We start from the raw sequence: 19,214 nt of genomic DNA on the forward strand, positions 1-19,214 counted from the left end.
AAATATGAAAGATAAAACTTAAGAACTTAAGGCATCACTGGCAGCTCGAAGTTAAAATGAGGATCATACTTTTTAACTACAACTGCTTGTATAATAAGAAGATTAACATTGTTAATTCCCCTCAGGGAAATGTTCTGCTGCTGCTCTAGATGTCCTGGCTAATGTATTTCGTGATGAACTTCTGCCACACATCTTGCCCCTTTTGAAGGAATTGCTTTTCCATCATGAATGGGTAGTTAAAGAATCTGGTATCCTTGTTCTTGGAGCAATTGCTGAAGGTAAGGCAACAGTGCATATCAGGTTACTGAATTTTTATTGGTTCTAAAGCAGTTCTGGGTTTCCTTCTAGATGAATTTACTTGTGCAAGCAAGTATGCATCCTTAGCTGTTTGGTTTTGTTTTTAAGTGAATAATCTCTACATCTACTGGTTGATGACTGCAGTTACTTGTTTAATTTTTCATTTTCAAATCTGTGCATTTTTTTGAGGCTTCAAAAACTTAGATAATTTCTTTTATTCCTCCCCTTTTTAACTCTGTAGCATATATTTCTTGGTCTCTCATTAAATACTACCTTGATTTGATACAACAGGAATATCTACATTTCATTCAGTGTTTTCAGAAATGGAGAAGACAAGTCCCACGACTTCAGTGCCCTGAGCTGCTTTTCATGGATGGCTTTCTGATTTAAATGCGTTAACTTCCATTTCTTTGTATTTACTTACAGTCTTGGCTTTTTGCCTATATTTCCATAATCTCTGTCTGTTTTGGAAATTGAAGGAATATGTTTGGGTCCATGCCTGGATTATCTATCTTTTCCTACAGTGCCTAGTGAACATATATTTTCTTTGTATCTAGAAAGCATTTTTGTTGGTTTTGATTTCAAGTCAAGCAAGGTAAAAGTTAGTACTTCTTGCAAATCTTAGTATATTACTGCCCTTGCTGACTCGAAGTGTGCAGCTTTTATTGTTGGTCAGTATTTGTGTTATATTAAGAGAAAACAAGAAGAAAATTAAATTTTTAAAGAAATCTTTTTTAATGATATGGTGATTAGTTATCAAGGCCTAATCTTTCTCTGCTTGTTGTCTTGGTCACTCTGAGTAGACTGGCATAAGACTTCCAAGCTTTGTACACCAATTTTATTTGGATGTTCTTGCTATACTCCCTTTAATAAAGCAGAATTTATGGAGATTGGAGAAGCACTGAAGTAGAAATGTAGTTGGAATGAATGTAAATTCGATTGAGGATTTTAATTACTGTTTATGGTGTGGTTTCATTTTAGGACAACATAAATTAGGTAGACTTGCTTTGTATATTGGCAAAATGTATTACTACATGATAAAGGAAGAAAATATATCCCTTCTAGGAAATAACAAAAAGCTCTATTATGTTTTCTAATTCTCATACTGTAATAGCTATATTTTTCCTTCTAGGCTGCATGCAGGGTATGATTCCATATCTTCCTGAGCTGATCCCTCACCTTATTCAGTGCCTCTCTAATAAAAAGGCTCTTGTGCGCTCCATCACTTGCTGGACTCTTAGTCGCTATGCACACTGGGTAGTTAGTCAACCCCCAGACACATACTTGAAGCCATTAATGACCGAGTTGCTAAAGCGCATTCTGGATAGCAACAAGAGAGTACAAGAAGCTGCCTGCAGGTGAGCCAAAGCTTAAACAAAAAGTACTATCCATGACACTGCTTTTTCATGGGAAAATATTTTAATGCCTTAATTGATTATTCTATAACTCCATTTCTAGCTCCTAATGTATTTTTTTTTTCCTTTTAAATTGGGGTGGGTTCGGCTTCTTCTGAAATCATCACAACTGAGTTGTGGTAAAACAAAACCAGATAATTTGTCTTTCTCTTGTCCAGTTTGTTTTTAGAATATATGAAAAGCAAACTAAACAATCTATTGCTGTAAAAAGAAATTATCTGTATGTCACACCTGTTTATTTTCAATATTTGAAATTTCATTGTCTAGGAATCTGGCTTTTATAGGCCTATGAGCAAGGTCAATACGGGAAAACTATCCCATCATTGCATTAGCAATGTTTATATTTAGCTCAGGATTACCAAAAAATTTGGGTTACAACTATTTCAAGGGATATTCCCTTTCTCTTGAAAGGAGATCCTTGGAGGTAAGATTCCCTTCTGTCCCTTGTCTGCCGATATTTAAAAAAAAAAAAAAAAGAATGGACACACCATTAATAGAATGGGTATACCACTTGTGCAGGAAGCTCAGCAAGTAAAGCTTTTACATGTCAGTTTGTGTAGGGGAGGAGTGCACAGCAGACTGCCAAGAAAGTTTCTTCATAAAGCAGGATTAGATCTGTAACATGTATACATAAAAGGTTTTTACCATAATTTTTTTTAATTTTGCTCATCGCAGTTTGAGCTGAATCTTTGTGTTCAATCAAAATAGATTGAGTTTGTCTCAATAATACCATTGTAAAAACATACCTTGGATGAATTTAAAGACTAAATACAGTTCTGTGTTTAACCAGGAATGGGTAGTTTAGGGCATTTTGGGGTGGTCGTGTTTTGTTTTTTACAAGCTATTGACTGACCTATTTGGGGTGGGTTTTTTTGTCCATCAGTGCCTTTGCTACTCTAGAAGAGGAGGCTTGTACAGAGCTTGTTCCTTATCTTGCATATATACTTGACACTTTGGTCTTCGCATTTAGCAAATATCAGCATAAAAACCTGCTCATTCTTTATGATGCTATAGGAACTCTAGCAGATTCTGTAGGACATCATCTAAATAAACCTGTGAGTATACTTTATGTTCTGTAGAAACGCTCATCATATATTGAAAAACTGGTTGAGTGGCTTTTGTAGTGTGCTTTATATGTTTTTAAACAAAAATCTTGGATTCAATAATAATAAATATTTGCATGTAATATACATAGACTGTATGTAATTTTCACACTACACAAATACTCCCCATTTTGAATAAATAATTGTGTGTTTGGTGGCTTGCAAAATGTACTTTTCATTATTGTGACTTTTTCTTACTCTCAGAATTTTTCAGCTCAAAGGACATATATATATAGATATATATATAGATATGAAATGGGATTTTAAAGAAATTGGTAACCACTTTCAGTATAGCTAAACTGCTCTGAGTGTCTTTCCAATGCATCAATGCACATCATCATTAGAGATTGCTTTATCCAAGAGTGGGATAGATGTGCATTTTATATCTAAAATCACAGAATCCTTTGAGTAAATCACAGAGAGCACAGGCAAGTGTAGTGGGGTTTTTGTCGTATACATGTTCATTAATAGGATATACATATATGTCACATGCATGCTGTTGAAATTTGGTTTATTTCTCTATAGTGTTTCACATGACATAGACAAACTAGAATAAAACAATTTGGGTTGTTGCCATGGCATTTTATTTGCCATTCAAGACTCCACACTGTCAAAGGACATATTTTCCAATCTCTCTCTGGCCCTGGCCAGCCAGACTTCTGACAGCACCAGGAGGAAGCTAAATGGGAGCTCCTGGTAATGGTGGTACTTTCTTCAGTTGCTTAAAATATTGTATCTTTGGACATAGCATTAGCTGGCAGCATCTGTTGTCTCTTTGGATACTTTCTGGGAGCAACAGTACTACAGGGATGCCTTGCTTAATGTCCTTGTGACTGTGACAGCAGTGGCCGAGAAGATGCAACATTTTATACAGAATTGGTAAGTGCGCATTTCTGGAGGGATAGAAAATTACTTTCTTCATGGATGAGTAATTGAATGAGGAACAGGTTTCAGGAACTTCTGGGGATAGAGTTGAAGCATCAAGGCAATGGAAGATGATTGAGAAAAGCAGGTGGCAGATGCACAGCTAGATTGTATTGCTGGTAAAAACATTTTCTGTAGCCCCTGAGTCAATCCTATAGATATGTAACAACCCAGGCAGCTATTAAAAGTTGCTAGACTGAAGCCAAACCTGGAGGAAAATATTTGTTTTGCAAAGGTACTTATGTGCCTCAGCAAAAAATCTTAAGACATAAAATTTAAGTTCTAATATTCAACTACTATATATTTCAACAAAGGTTGAATTGCAGTATATTTTTTTTCCTGAAAAAGTAAAATATATAAATTTTCTAGCTTTGAAATAAACTACTATGCAATTAAATGCTTCAGTAGCTGATGCATTTTCATCTTAAACAGGAATATATTCAGATGCTAATGCCTCCATTAATCCAGAAGTGGAACATGTTGAAAGATGAAGATAAAGATCTCTTCCCTTTATTGGAGGTAAATGTTAAAATTTGAGTATGTGTCTTTTGGGAATTGCCTCTTCTACTAAGGATGTTCCTACTAGGAAGTGTGACTATAAATGCTGTCAGTGTTAGGTATTTCCCATTATGGAGAAAATATTATTACAATAGTGAGAAATTTTTTTAACTGAGGAAATGTTATTAAGTTTAGCAGAAATCTTTTAGAATTATTTTTTTCCCTGCCATTCTTGGGTGTTTTCTTTGGGATTCTTTGTTTTTAAAAAATTGTTCCATCCCTGTTGTTCTTGTCTTCTCTCCCTGCTTTCCTTTCGTCCTTTAATTAAAAAAATTACCAACAGGCTGAAGGTATGAACCAGACAATGTAGTCTGTTCTCTGTACTTTCCAAGTGTGAAGCAGGAAAACACTTCTAGAGAAATTAGTTTCATAACTCTTGGGTAATGTTAGGGCTTGTACATTGTCAGCATAGTGAAGTTTAGTGAAAATGATAGCTGAATTATGGTAATTGTCTTCATATGAACTGTCTTGGCACCTTGAAGAAGATGCTGCTCCTGAGAAATTTTCTCAACTGACATACATAGGAGAGAATAACAATTAGCTGATGGTTGCCTTGGCTCAGCTAATCAGTACTACCTTTCCAGGTTGTTTTTACTTAAACAGTTACTTGTGAGTATACCTAAAATGCTTTTAATTTACTACACACAAGTAAAGGGTACTTGGGGGAGGTGAAGAAAGTGTCTCACTTTTGTTCCTTCTTCTTTATTTTATTTCAGTGCCTGTCATCAGTTGCTACTGCCTTGCAATCTGGATTTCTTCCATACTGTGAGCCTGTGTACCAGCGTTGTGTCAATCTGGTGCAGAAGACTCTTGCACAAGCCATGGTATTTTTCTATTGCTATTCCAATGTTTTCAGAATATCTCCTTAAACCAATGTATTAACTATGTAAAGTTAGGGGTTTGCAGGGAGATTTGTAGTATTAATTATTGAATATTTAAATGAAGCTGCAGTTCTGAAACTTAATTGTTTGATTGTTTTTACTTTTATGCATACCCCTAAGAAAATCTAATACTCATTTTGAAAATGCATAATTATTTGTTGCAGTTGCACAATGCTCAGCCAGACCAATATGAGGCTCCAGATAAAGATTTCATGATTGTAGCTCTTGATTTACTCAGTGGTTTAGCTGAAGGACTTGGAGGCAACATTGAACAGCTAGTGGCTTGCAGCAATATCCTGACACTAATGTACCAATGTATGCAGGTGAGATGAGTAATCTGTTTAATCCAAGAATTTTCTTTCTAAAGAGAATCAGAAACACTTCTAGAATTGTCAGGTTTTTTTTCTTCCTCTCTTTAGGATAAAATGCCTGAGGTGCGGCAGAGTTCTTTTGCATTGTTAGGTGATCTGACAAAGGCATGTTTTCAGCATGTTAAGCCTTGCATCGGTATGTTTCTTTTGCATATTAAATAATTAATTTATTTTATAAACTGATAGGAGGATGGTTTAGCCATTGTTAAGTTCCCTTTTCTGTGGGTTACCTTGTCATGGTGTAGATTTTAGTTTTCCTTTATCAGCAAGGGTCTGTAGTCTTTTCTCCTTTAAACTGTGTGTTTTAAGACGTGTTGTTCTTTTTGTAGACAGTGCAAAAATTCATCTTGTTGCTTGATTTCTATTATGTAACATGCTTCCTGTTTTGCTGGAATACAGAAAAACAGATGTACTTACACTTCAATTAGAACAGTTGCTTTGTAGGATTTTTACTCTACTAGAATCTATGAATACTTGGATAGGCTTGGAATTTTAATTTTAGTGAAATATTAGTCACAAAGATAGATTATAACATCTGTCATTTTAATCAAAGCTGGGATTTGCTTTCTAGGCTTCATTGTTGTTGGCTGTTGGGGTTTTTTGGGGGGCTTGGTGTTGTGTTTGGTGGTTTTTTGTTTTTGTTGCTGAAGGGGGTGTTTGTTTTGGGGAGAGGTGTTTGGTAATTTTCTTTTTTAGCACAGCTGAATACATAGCTATCCGGGTGTGCTTTTCTTTCCCTACTCCCGGGAAGGGTTAAAAAAGGTTTCTAGAGTTACATCAATGTAAAATCTATTAGAAATATTTTTAAATCATAGTTTGAAAGGATTTGCATTGATCTGCTTAGGTTGTATCTTCCAGACTAATCTGATATATAGCAAAAATACAGCTCTTGTTAATTCAAGTGTAATGCTTTACAAGAATTTAAATACACTTATATGATTTTTTTAAACTCCCTCTCCTTGTGATCTTACAGTAATAGAACAAGATGGTTGCTTGTATTGTGTGATGAGATTTTAAAATGTTCCTTCTAGCTGATTTCATGCCCATTTTGGGAACAAACCTAAACCCTGAATTCATTTCTGTGTGTAACAATGCCACCTGGGCAATTGGAGAAATCTCCATCCAAATGGGTAAGATTTTTTTCTTTGAATATTCGCATATTTAGAATAGTTTGTTTGGGTTGTGGATTGTTTTTCATTTCTAGTGATGCTTTCATGTTAAAAATTTAAATTCAGTTTTAAATTCTTGTCTTTGACAGTAAGTTCAATGTACCAGATCTAAATATATTATATATATTAATGGTCATTTTCTTCTGAATGTTTTTTTTTTGGCTGTTTCAGGAATAGAGATGCAGCATTATATTCCAATGGTGTTGCACCAGCTTGTAGAAATAATTAACAGACCCAACACTCCAAAGACATTGTTAGAGAACACAGGTATCCAAAAACTGAATAATTTATGTTTAAGGGAATTAATTTTTTTCTACAATGATTTTAAAAAATTGAATGGAACTTATTTTATTGCTATATCTTTGGCTTTTATAAGCAAAAACAACTGTTTTGGAGAAACTCTTACAAGTCTCAGTCTTGCAGAAAAACATCTATCATATATCTAGATTATTAAAGTTATTGCTTTCTCACCTTTATAGCATTTTATATTTATCATCTATTAAAGTATTCTTCCAATTTTATTTATGTATACAATATGACAAATGTATGCAGTAACACTTAAAGACTTAGTGGCTTTACACTCATTTTAATATATGCATGTCCTTTCATGTGTACTGTATGTACATGTCTAGTGTGAAACAAATGTAATTGGCATATATATAAAAAATAATGAACTCTTTGGATTTACAATAATGCACTTTTTTTAAAACATTACTTTGTAGCAATATGCACAAAAATCTAGATCTGTGATGGCAGTTTTACCACTACATAACTGAAATTATGTATAATTTTTATTACCTGGTCACTTAATGTCAAATTTCTGAAAAGAAGTCTTAACAGTGGCATGTATGTTTCTATGTTCTGGACATCTGCTTTGCCTTCCAAATTGGAAGCAGTCCCCAAATGCCTTATTGAACTGAAATTTCTGAGGCTTGGTTTTTTGCATTTATAGAAGGCATGTTCTGGTATGAGGAACACCTTCCATACTTCAGCAAAACTTTATTAATAATTTAACAAGTTTCAGGTTTACTGTTTTACTAATTTAGAATATTTTGATTTTTTTCTGTTTGAAAACTGTCTTGTAAGAAAAATGATAGCTTAGTCATTATACTGAACATAATTGAAAATTATGCAAATTCAGTGCTCGTTACATTTGGGCTTGAGCTAAGTATGAGATAAATTGGGATTTCTTTCTATGCATATTTTTCCTTCAGTATTCTCCACACCCCATCCCCTCATTTAGTATGGAAGGTGAATGTGAAGGAAAAATTGCCTAGTTGTCTGGCATATTATAGGTACTGCTTTTTGAAAAGATAATTTTCATTCTAATTGCTTGTTATGAAATGCACCATGGAATAGTATAGCAAAATAAATTTTCTTACCTCTTGCCCCCAAGCCCCTTTGTCTGTATTGATGGATATGTAATATCTGTATCTGAGAAACATCCAGTACCTAAAAGTTTGCTTCCATCACTGGCAGAGAATTTTTTTAGGCATCCAAACACTGACTTTTTTTAGTATCTTAATAGTTACTTTAAATGCAGATGGAAAGTTGTAAATAAATGTTGAGTGTGGTATAATGATAAGTTTCTTGTGGGATATTGTACTACATGCCATTGGTATGTGCAAGAGTATTAATGTTTTCTATTGTAGGTTGTTATGCAATGAGCTATGAAAACATTTCTGTTATGGAAACATATGAGATCAGCTTAAGTAAAATAGTTGCATAGAAAATAATGAGTACATGCCAAAAGTTACCCTTTGACAAAAATTACTATTCCTCATACAGACTCTAGCTGTGAGAATTTACAGATAAAAGTGCACTTTCATTTGAAAGTATCACTTCAAATGCAGTTTTGTGTTAGATCTGCTGAAAATTTGAAATCAATAATGTCTGGGCAAAATAGTACATTACCAGCGACATGTAGCTTTCATGGAATGGGTACATTTAAAACTGCTAGTGTATCCTACACTAAACTTTTACTGGAGAAAGCATCATCTGCTTTATTGCATGTTTCATGAAACTGTTCACAAACGCCTGTTAATTAGTGTTGCATAGTATGTCCCTTGAACATAGGTTTCTTTGCTTCATATAAATCTGCTGGATTTTAGTATTATTCATGTATTTTGCTTCAAGTAATTCTGATACATTATTTCCCACCTTCTCTTTTTTCTGAAGATTAATCTTTTGTGAGTTGAGCAAACACCATTAAAACACACTTTCATGATGATATTATCTTCAGTCTGGCCCTCAGAACAAAGGACCACAATACCTAATCATTCAGAGAAGCAGTTTTACTTTTTTTTGTCTTTATGCTTTTGTATCAAAAGTCAGATTATTATACAACTTTTATGAGGAAGTTTTTCTAAACAGGAAAAATATTTGGATTAAAAAATTAATTTTATCCAGTCACTTGCTATGAACTAGCAACCACTTTAATTTTTCTACAAGATTATGAAGAAAGCAAATATTTGGGTCTCTTTGAGAGTGTTTAATCTATTTAGTGTTTATTAGATAGACCACAATGTATTCCATGTAAAAGTGTTTATAAATGTATTTTTACTGATAGTAGGCCTATCAAAATCTTGAATTCTAAATATTGAAAAAATAAAATATTTAGGACTACTTGATACTAAAACCAAAAATGATTAATTCCTTTCTATCAATAGTATCCATAATAGTACTTTTTATTAAAAACTTTGAAGTGTATAGTAGGTAAATTTACTGTAAGAGGTGATTCTGAAGAGAGCAGAATGACTACTTACATCAGAAAGCCTTTGTATTTCAAATTGTGTTTTTTGGTGTTCTCTCATTTACTTCTTTAATTTTTCTTTTACCCTGGAGACTATACCATATATGTTGCTGCCTCTTATTCAAGGGGTTGTAATAAACAGCACTGGTGAAATCTTATGTTTACTATCATATACAGATTCTGTTGGCTTCTGTTTCTGAGTTATTTGTTGTTTTTTCTTTATTTTTTTCTCCTCCCCCCTCATTTGCTCATGTCTTGGTTGGCGTTTGGTGATGTATAACCGTGATTGCATTACCTTAGCAATAACAATTGGTCGTCTTGGTTACGTTTGTCCTCAAGAGGTGGCCCCCATGCTACAGCAGTTTATAAGACCCTGGTGTGTATTATTCAAAAATTTTTTTAATTCATTTTTCTTCACTTTCTTTCTTTCTTCTATCTCACTTTTAGATATATTTTCAGTTGGTTACAAAATCTCAATCCTTAATCATTGCCAACCATGTGACTAATCTTGTCCTATCAGGTTTGTGAGTTTTTAGTAGCACTGTCATGTATTCTTTATGTTGTGGCTAACGACTAATTTATGCATGGGATAAGATTGTCACATGCTTGCGTGTTAAAGCTTGACTATGAAAGAGCATTTTAAAATCCACGAGAATGATAATACAATGCATGCAAATACTCTAAAATTTAAACTGTGCATTACTTTACTTAAAATTCAGTCTGAGGCTTGAATTGCTGTAAGTAATCTATTTCTATACTTGTTATGTATAAAATAGCTTGCTTGCTGCTGTAAAGGTTAAATAATTGTTCTTTAAGTGATATCTGACAATTCATATTGCAATAGTATTATATGTTCTGCTTCTAATAATGATAGTTTCTATAATTATAATTATTTTTATATGTGTTTCTTTTGTATTTAATGGAATACAGGTCACACTTTCTAACTATATAGTACAACAGGAAAGCAAGATTCTGTAGATGATACCTAATGGGAATATACTAGTAAATACTGTGTGCAACAAGTAACTTTCTAAGTGTTCAAAATAGTGTTTCAGATAATCTTATCAGTGTGACTTATTCCATCAAATGCTGTCATCTAGTCCTGACTTGATTGAATCAAAAAGTAATAGAATTAGTTAAGTTTTGCTCTCCAACTTACTAGGTGCACTTCTCTGCGAAACATAAGAGACAATGAGGAAAAGGATTCAGCATTCCGTGGGATATGTACCATGATCTCAGTCAACCCCAGTGGAGTAGTCCAAGTAAGATACATAAATAGATCTTAACTTCTTTTTCTTTGCTCATGTGAAATTTAGTGAAAGCTGTATACGGAGTATGAAAAATATTTAGCTTGAAGTCAATTCCCAGTAGTATGTGCTGTAACTTCTTTTTAGGCATCAAGGAGACCAAAATGTTTATATTTCAAATTATACATATCATGATACTTCAGGATTTCTGCTTCAGTAATTATCACTTATGGAAAGGAAGACAGCATTGTTAAATTCATTTTTGTCTTTTACTTACAAGGAATATGTCAATAATGAACTTGGATTAACTGTATTCTGATACTTCTACCAGTCTTTTTTATGTTGATGATATGTATGAAAATACAAGACAAAAGCTGACATATTGAAACCTGTTTTTCAGATACAATCTAGGCTTTTAAAAAAAGAAACAAAACAAAAACAATAGCCACCTCTTCATTCTTAAAACTGGGTCAGGGAAGATTCTCTTTCAGCTTTGGATATATTGCTTAAATAGTCAACATGACAAGGAAGATGCATCCCTTTAAAATAAATTGTACATCTCTAGAATATGATTTGCTCTTTAGTCTGTGCAGTTCCAAGGTAAAGCTGTATGAAGGTAATATTTTCTAAGGGGAAAATAAAGGTGAATTTCCCTCTCCTCTGCCTGGAATCCTTCTCCCTGAAATGCAAGAATTGAACCTTAATCTTGTTTTGAATTTTTCAGTTCATTTCACGTATCCCTTATCTTGTACTTAGCATTTTCCTCTTCTGCTGTCTGTTTGTTCTTTCACACAGTTTAAATGGAGGGAGCAATTAAGGACTCTCTTCATTATCCAAGCTCTCCTCCTATGTAGTTGTTATCCTCAGTTCCTATCCAAAAACATGCATTATCAACTTAATCATTAAGACTGATGTTTAATGGTATAGTCAGAGGTAAAGCAAAATAGTGATTTTGGGGTGGCTTTAGTTTTGAACATGTACACATTCTGTGTATCCCAGAAACAAGTTCTGTCTCTGCTTAAAAAAATACAACAGCTTTTTTCCCAACTGAAAATACATGAGAGTAAGTTGCAAGTGTGATCCCAAGTTTGTTGATTGTTATTGAGATGATTGGTTCTCAAACTTATAATGTGTACTGAAAGGATTAGTTAGACAAGTGTGGTGTGGGGGAGGGAAGAGGTGTTTGTTTGTTGGTTTGGGGTGTTTTTAACTGTGGTTTAATTTAATAAAAAATCCTATGAAACAAAGGTATTCCTACACTCAGCTATTTCTATTTCCATATACTTAAACATACAATAGCTTACCATTATTGTCTGAATTAACTAGAAAATAAAGGCATAAAACTAAAAGCAGTTGTGAGTTAGGATCAGATACCCTGCATAGTTCATAGAACAAACATTGGACATTGTTTTCAGACCTATAAATGTGAGGTTCCTAACCTATGTGATTGTTTAATCTTATAGGACTTTATTTTTTTTTGTGATGCTGTTGCATCGTGGATTAACCCAAAAGATGATCTCCGAGACATGTTCTGTAAGGTAATGTTTCTAGTATGACAGTATATCTGAACTGTAGTTATTTTTGGATCCTTTTTTTTTCTTGTTTTTTATTTCCATTATTAACATTTACTGTATTTGTGGTCATGAAGGCTTTCTTGCAAAGTCATAAACTTTCAAACAAAACATTAAAAGAATCTGATTTTTTTTTAACCTATATTTTTATAATGTCCAGCCTACTATGTTTTGGCTGCATTTGGAAGAACAGTGGGTTTTATACCACATAGAAAACTTTTTTTCCCCTTTTTTTTTATTTTCTAGAAAATGAGATCTGTATGGTTTAAGACCCATCCCCCCAAGAATTTTTTTTTTTTAATATCTAGAAAATTGAAAATGGAAAATCTTCCAGTAGTATCCTGATCTGTTTATCTTGCTCCAGATGAAAATAAATTTTTGGGACTGCTTAACCCTCCTCAGAGTTCCTCTTGGATAAGCAAGTCTTCAAGAAACTTATGTACAAATATAGCCAAGAATGCATCCCTAGACAAAGTGTCAATAGAATTTAATCAAAAGGACTGTTTGCCTTGTATGAAATAAAAAAAACACACACAGAGACAGAAAATAATATACTGTGTTTATGCACTAGTGTCTTCAGTTAAAAACCAGAACAAAATAAACTTATTTCAGTTTCATGCACAGATACTGTTATTGTTCAGTAGTGTGGTTTTTCTTGTATGTTGTAAAGTGAAATCTCTAGTTTTAGGAAGGATGTATGTTCAAAAGTTAATGGTCCTCTTAAAGATAAAATGGAACATATTTCTAAGTACATACTTGAATTATGGGCCAATATTGGCACTTCCTCTTCAAGTAATGCCAAGTGTGTGCATCAGAATGAACTAGAACATTGGAATCCTGTCTTGAGTATCAAAGACAAAAAAATCTCACTGTCCTCGTTAGGAGACCAAATATCTGAGAAGCTTCAAAGGAATATCAAGGTCAGGAAATGCATGGCTCTGAGTATTCTAGCATCAGCATAAGGAAACAAGAAATACAAGCTTAAAAGAAAGTCAAGGATGCTGTCTGTGATGGTTGTCCAAAGCAGTTTCAGTACATGTTTCTGTCCTGCTCCTTCAGCATTCAATACTTCAATAAGCTATGCTCCTCTTTTTCAGATTCTTTCCAGGATATCCACGTGGGAGCTAATGCATTCAAAGTAGACACAGTGTTTCTTGGTCACTTGGCATAAAGACATCCTTGCTTTTTAAAGTGTATTTTTTGTGGTTTTTGCCAAGCAAGGACAGAGACAAAGCTTTCTTCAAGTGATGGCATACAATTTTTTTAGATTGCTTCCTCATTGGAATGAGTTTTTGTTAGTTGAATACATGATTATTGTAGTCCAGTTACATATTTTCCAATGATAATTATGCCTTTTAGAAATAATGAGAAAAAAATTTTGTAGTCCCCCAAGGTCTTTCTCTTGATAGTGGATAGCGTTTGGGTTTTGGGGGGATGGGTTGGTTGGTTTGTTGGTTTTGGAGCACTAGAGCTAAGAGAGAAAATACTCCTTCCAAGAGCAAAGGTGCATGAGCTGCCAGTGTTGAGATCTGATATATACCCTAATTGTATCATGTTTTATAAAAGCAAGATATCTGAATACTGTAACTGAAGCTCAATTGCTAAAATTGTCCTGTAAGATATTTTTTTAAAAGTGCTCCTTTTGTTGTACCTGAACATTCTTCGATTTTTTTTTGGTAGCTTCTTGGCAGCTGCCAAATCAGACTCTTTGGGTTAGGAAAGAGAGGTGAATCTGTGGAAGGTCTCTTTCAGGGAGAAAAGCAGTAAATTAACTTGTGACACTGTAATATTATTGCTACATGCTGTTTAAAAACAGCTCTGCTTGAGAAAGTTGTGTTGAGGGTGAACTCAGTATCATGAGCTTTAACTTTGACATTGCTTTTTTTGTGAGGATGTTTTCATGATAGACTGTTCCACAATTATGTACCTTTGAGTTTAGAAAAGAAAAACAAAACAAAACTTTAGAGACCGCATTATTTTCTATTAAGAGGAGCTAAAATACTAAGACCTTTTTGACAGTGTCATTCAATTTTTGTAGCCTTCAGTTAATTTATTACATTGGAGGGTCCAGACTGAAACCTGTAGATTTGATTTTTTTTCCCCCCTCTTATGTTGTGGATCTCTGTTCTTTCAAAACACAAAAGATTTTAATAGCTTCCTTTTTAGTAACAGTTTTTCTACAGGTTCCATGGAAAAAACACAGCTCTCACAGGATACTTTTGTTTTTTGCAAGAAATTGACAGGCATTCATTCTGTCAAATGCTGGTGGTGGTTCTGGCTCAGCTTTCCTCCCAGAACATATAGGTTTAAAAAAATGAATGTGAACGCAGTAATCTTAACATATAAACTGTATCAATTGACAAAATGTTCAGCCTAACTCTAGGCTGTCACCATAGTCATTAAAACTACATACGCACACATATGTAAATTTAAATTTATATAAAATATATATTTATATACTTTATGCTAATCTGTGTGCGTAGCGATATTGTATATGTCACCCTTAACTGAAATGTTGGGGTTTTTTCCTTTAAGAAAGACATTAGAATCATAGAATCACAAAAAGGTTTGTGTTGGAAGGGACCTTTAAGATCATCTAGTTCCAATCCACTGCCACTGCTAGAAACACCTTTCACTAGACCGGGTTGCTCAGTGCTCCATCCAACCTGGCCTCGAACACCTCCAGGGATAAGGAGTTCTCAGCCTCTCTGGGCAACCTGTTCCAGTGTCTCACCACCTTCACAGCATCTAATCTAAACCTGCCCTCTTTCAATTTGAAGTCATTCCCCCTTGTCCTATCACTCCATGCCCTTGTGAAAAGTCCCTCCCCAGCTCTTATAAGCCCCCTTTAGGTACTGGAAGGTGCTCTAAGGTCTCCTTGAAGCCTTCACTTCTCCAGGCTGAACAACCCCAACTCTCTCAGCCTGTCTTCATAGAAGAGGGCCTCCAGCCCTCTGATCAGCTTAGTGGCTTCCTCTGGACTCACTCAAACAGGTAGACATCTTCCTTGTGTTGAGGACCCCAGAGCTACATGCAATACTCAGGTGGGGTCTCAGGAGAGCGAAATAGAAGGGGAGAATCCCCTCTCTCCATCTGCTGGCCATTCTGCTTTGGATGTAGCCCAGGATGCAGTTGGTATCTGGGCTGCACGTGCATATTGCTGAGTCATGTCATGCTTTTTGTCCACAAACACAACTTGTATGAAGTTCCTCTCCATCTTTCTTCAGGTACCAGAAGGCTGCAATTAGGTCACCCAAAAGCCTTCTCTTTTTCAGGCTGAACAACCCCAACTCTCTCAGCATGTCTTTGTAGGACAGGTGCTCCATCCCTCTCATCATCCTGATGGCCTCCTCTGAACTCGCTCCAACAGGTCCATGTCCTTTCTGTGCCAGGGACCCCAGAGTTGGATGCAATACTCCAGGTAGGGTCTCACCAGAGCAGAGGGGCAGAATCCCTAACCTTGACCTGCTTTTCACACCTCTTAATGTAGCCCAGAATACAATTTGCTTTTTGTGCTGCAAGCACACATTGCCAGCTCATGTCCAGCCTCTCATCCAAAAGCACCCCCAAGTCCTTCTTAGCAGGGCTGCTCTCAATCTGTTCATCCCCCAGCCTGTGTTGATACCAAGGGTTGACCTGACCCAGGTGTAGCACCAGCACTTGTTCTTATTAAACCTCATGTGATTCCCATGGGCAATGTGACTTGGACTTGTTGAATTTCATGAGATTCACACAGACCCACCTCTTAAGCCTCTCCAGGTCCCTCTGGATGCCATCCCTTCCCTCCAGTGTGTCTACCCCACCACACAGCTCGGTGTCATTGACAAACTCGCTGAGAGTGCACTCAATTCCACTATCCATGTCACTGACACAGATGTTAAAAACAGTGCTGGTCCCAACATTGACTCCTGAGGACAGCACTTGTCACTGGTCTCCACTTGGACATTGAGCTGTTGACCATAATTTGAGTGTGACCATCCAGCCAATTCCTTATCCACTGAGTGGTCCACCCATCAAATCCACATCTCTGCAGTTTAGAGCCCAAGATGTCATGCGGAACAGTGTCAAATGCTTTGCACAAGTCCAGGTAGATGATGTCATTTGCTCTTCCCTCATCCACCACTACCGTAACCTCATCATATAAGGCCATCAAGTTTTTTAGGCTTGTTTTGCCTTTGGTGAAGCCATGGTGGCTTTCAGCAATCACCACCTTGTTTTTCATGTGCCTTAGCATAGTTTCCAGGAGGATCTGCTCCATGACCCTGCCTGGCACTGAGGTGAGGCTGACTGGCCTGTAGTTCCCTGGGACTTCCTTATTTCCCTTTTTAAAAATGGGGTTTATGTGTCCCCTTTTCCAGTCAGGGGAAACTTCACTGGACTGCCATGACTTCTTAAATATGATGGATATCCTTGGCCAGTTCCCTCAGGACCAGTGGATGTATCTTGTCAGATCCCATGGATTTGTGCACCTTCAGGTACCCTAAATGGTTTCAAACCCGGTCTCAGTCCCTGCTTTCATCTTTTGCAACTTGAACAGTGTATCTGGAACACTTGTTGGTGAAGACTGAGGCAAAAAAGTCATTGAGTACCTCAGCCTTCTCCATGTCCTGGGTAACCAGGTCTCCCATATCCTTCCTGAGAGGACCCACACTTTCCCTGGCTTTTCCTTTATCTCTGATGTACCTAAAGAAGCTTTTTTTCTTACCCTTGATGTCCTTGGCCAGGTTTAATTCTATCAGGGCTTTAGCTATCCTAACCTGATCCCTGACTGTTTGGACAATCTCTCTGTATTCCTCCCAGGCTACCTTTCCCTGCTTCCATCCTCTGTAAGCTACCTGTTTGTGTTTAAGTTTGTCCAGGAGCTCCTTGTTCATCCACACAGGTGTTCTTCCCTCATTTCCTCTGTTAGAATACTTGGGTCTGGAGGACACAATCCTTGAATATCATCCAGCTCTCTTGGGACCCTCTTCCCTCCAGGGCTCTATCCCACAGCACTCTATCAAGCAGATCCCTGAAGAGGCCAAAGTCAGCTGTCCTGAAATCCAGGGCAGTGAACTTGTTGTCCACCCTCCTTGCTGCCTCAAGGGTCTTGAACTCCACCATTCCATGGTCACTGCAGCCAAGGCTGCCCTTCAGCTTCACATTCCCCAACACCTCCTTGTTGGTGAGAACAAAGTCCAGCATAGCACCTCTACTCATGGACTCCTCTTTCACTTGGAGAAGGAAGTTGTCATCAGCACATTCCAGGAACCTTATAGATTGCCTGTGCTCTGCTGTGTCATCCCTCCAACAGATGTCAGGGTGGTTGAAGTCCCCCATGAGGACCAGGGCTTGTGAATGTGAGACCACTCCTATCTGTCTGCAGAAATCTCATCAACTCAGTCTTCCTGGTTGAGTGGCCTGTAGCAGACCCCCCACTATAATGTCACTTGTCTCCTTGCCCTCCCTTTAATCCTGACTCACAAGCTCTCAGTCAACTCCTCATCCATCCCCAGGAGAGCTCCATGCACTCTAGATGGTCATTGACACAGAGGGCAACACACCCTCTTCATCTCCCCTGGGCTATCCTTCCTAAAGAGACTGTATCCTTCCATTCCAGCACTCCAGTCATAGGAATCATCCCACCATGTCTCTGTGATGCCAATAAGATTATAGTCTTTCTCCTCCTGTTGGTTCCCCATGCTGCATGCATTGGCATAGAGGCATTTATGTTGGGCCCCGGATGAAGCTGACTTTATGTCTGGAGTGGCTGGAGTTCCTTTGTGCTGCCCTTCAGGTTCTCTCCTGCTGACCTTTGATCCTTCTTCAGGCTCTGGGCATCTCTTGCTGGCTCCGGCATCTATCTACTATGAGTGAGATGGCATGCCATCCCACACCTTATCACTGTTAAACCTGATGATGTCCCCCTCCCCCATCATATCTAGGTTAAAGCCCTGTCAATAAGCTCTGCTAGCTCTTGACCCAAGACCCTCTTCCTCCTTTGAGAAAGATGAATCTCATCTGAATCCAGCAAGCCCGGTGCCATGTAGGCCATCCTGTTATCAAAGAAACCAAAATTTTTGCGGTAACACCAGTCATGGAGCCATGCATTAGTAGCCAGGGTCCATCTGCTTTTTTCAATGTTACTGTCTGCACCTAGAAGAACAGAGGAAAAAATAACCTGTGCTCCTGCTTCCCTCACTAACCATCCCAAGGGTTTAAAGTCTCTTTTGATCACCCTTGAACTACGCTTTGTGACTTCATTGCCACTCACATGGAGGACAAGCAATGAATAGTAGTCCAAAAGCTGAACCAGGCTAGGAAGTTTCCTGGACTTCCTTTTTCTCTTAGTAACATTTAAATATTAAGCTGAGAAATTCAAATGGACAGATGCAGAATCCAGCGGTTTATGGCTTACTGCATATGCTGCTAGTAAATAATGATCGTGTATCTACTGTTTAATGATTATCTTGATTTCCCTCCCCTCTCTCATTTGTAGATTCTTCATGGATTTAAAAATCAAGTTGGGGATGAGAATTGGAGGCGTTTCTCTGACCAGTTTCCTCTTCCCTTAAAAGAGCGCCTTGCAGCTTACTATGGAGTTTAACCTCATGCACTGTGGCTGCAGTCCCACAATTAGAGGTAAGCACGCAAACCTTCCTTGCTAAACAGAGCTGTATAACAAGTCTTCCTCCCTGTTTATATTATATGAAACATAATTAATTCACTAGAATAAACTTTTACAGATATGTTGGAACAGCTACCTTTCCCTACACAAAGTAGTGTATCAAGATAAGGTTGGAAATGTAGGTGTAAAAAAGTGCCTGTTTAATAAGCAAAGTGATTATTATAATCCTCAAGCCATCATGCTAAAGTAACAGGCTCCCTTATGACTTATGAATTAGTAGATGACTGATGTATTCTAAGGCAGGGATATTTCCCTAGGA

The 19,214-nt window shown here is 36.8% G+C and overlaps 1 protein-coding gene across 3 annotated transcripts in view; it reads left to right on the plus strand.

Annotated features, from left to right (window-relative positions):
• LOC139604872 (transportin-1-like) overlaps positions 1-19,214 on the plus strand; it is a 136,960-nt gene that overhangs the window by 88,607 nt on the left and 29,139 nt on the right. For all 3 annotated transcript variants that reach the window (XM_071456192.1, XM_071456191.1, XM_071456190.1), the window contains 13 exons: positions 126-278; positions 1,430-1,655; positions 2,596-2,767; positions 4,172-4,258; positions 5,014-5,121; positions 5,343-5,501; positions 5,598-5,685; positions 6,581-6,679; positions 6,890-6,985; positions 9,771-9,846; positions 10,633-10,732; positions 12,181-12,255; positions 18,767-18,909. In XM_071456192.1, the coding sequence (XP_071312293.1) occupies positions 126-278; positions 1,430-1,655; positions 2,596-2,767; positions 4,172-4,258; positions 5,014-5,121; positions 5,343-5,501; positions 5,598-5,685; positions 6,581-6,679; positions 6,890-6,985; positions 9,771-9,846; positions 10,633-10,732; positions 12,181-12,255; positions 18,767-18,874 (1,547 nt within the window). In that variant the 3' untranslated portion in view covers positions 18,875-18,909. The remainder of the gene's footprint in view (positions 1-125; positions 279-1,429; positions 1,656-2,595; positions 2,768-4,171; positions 4,259-5,013; positions 5,122-5,342; positions 5,502-5,597; positions 5,686-6,580; positions 6,680-6,889; positions 6,986-9,770; positions 9,847-10,632; positions 10,733-12,180; positions 12,256-18,766; positions 18,910-19,214) is intronic.

This window comes from Agelaius tricolor, unplaced genomic scaffold, assembly GCF_023055355.1.
Source record: "Agelaius tricolor isolate 1412-34295 unplaced genomic scaffold, bAgeTri1.0.p SCAF_56, whole genome shotgun sequence".
Taxonomy (NCBI): domain Eukaryota; kingdom Metazoa; phylum Chordata; class Aves; order Passeriformes; family Icteridae; genus Agelaius; species Agelaius tricolor.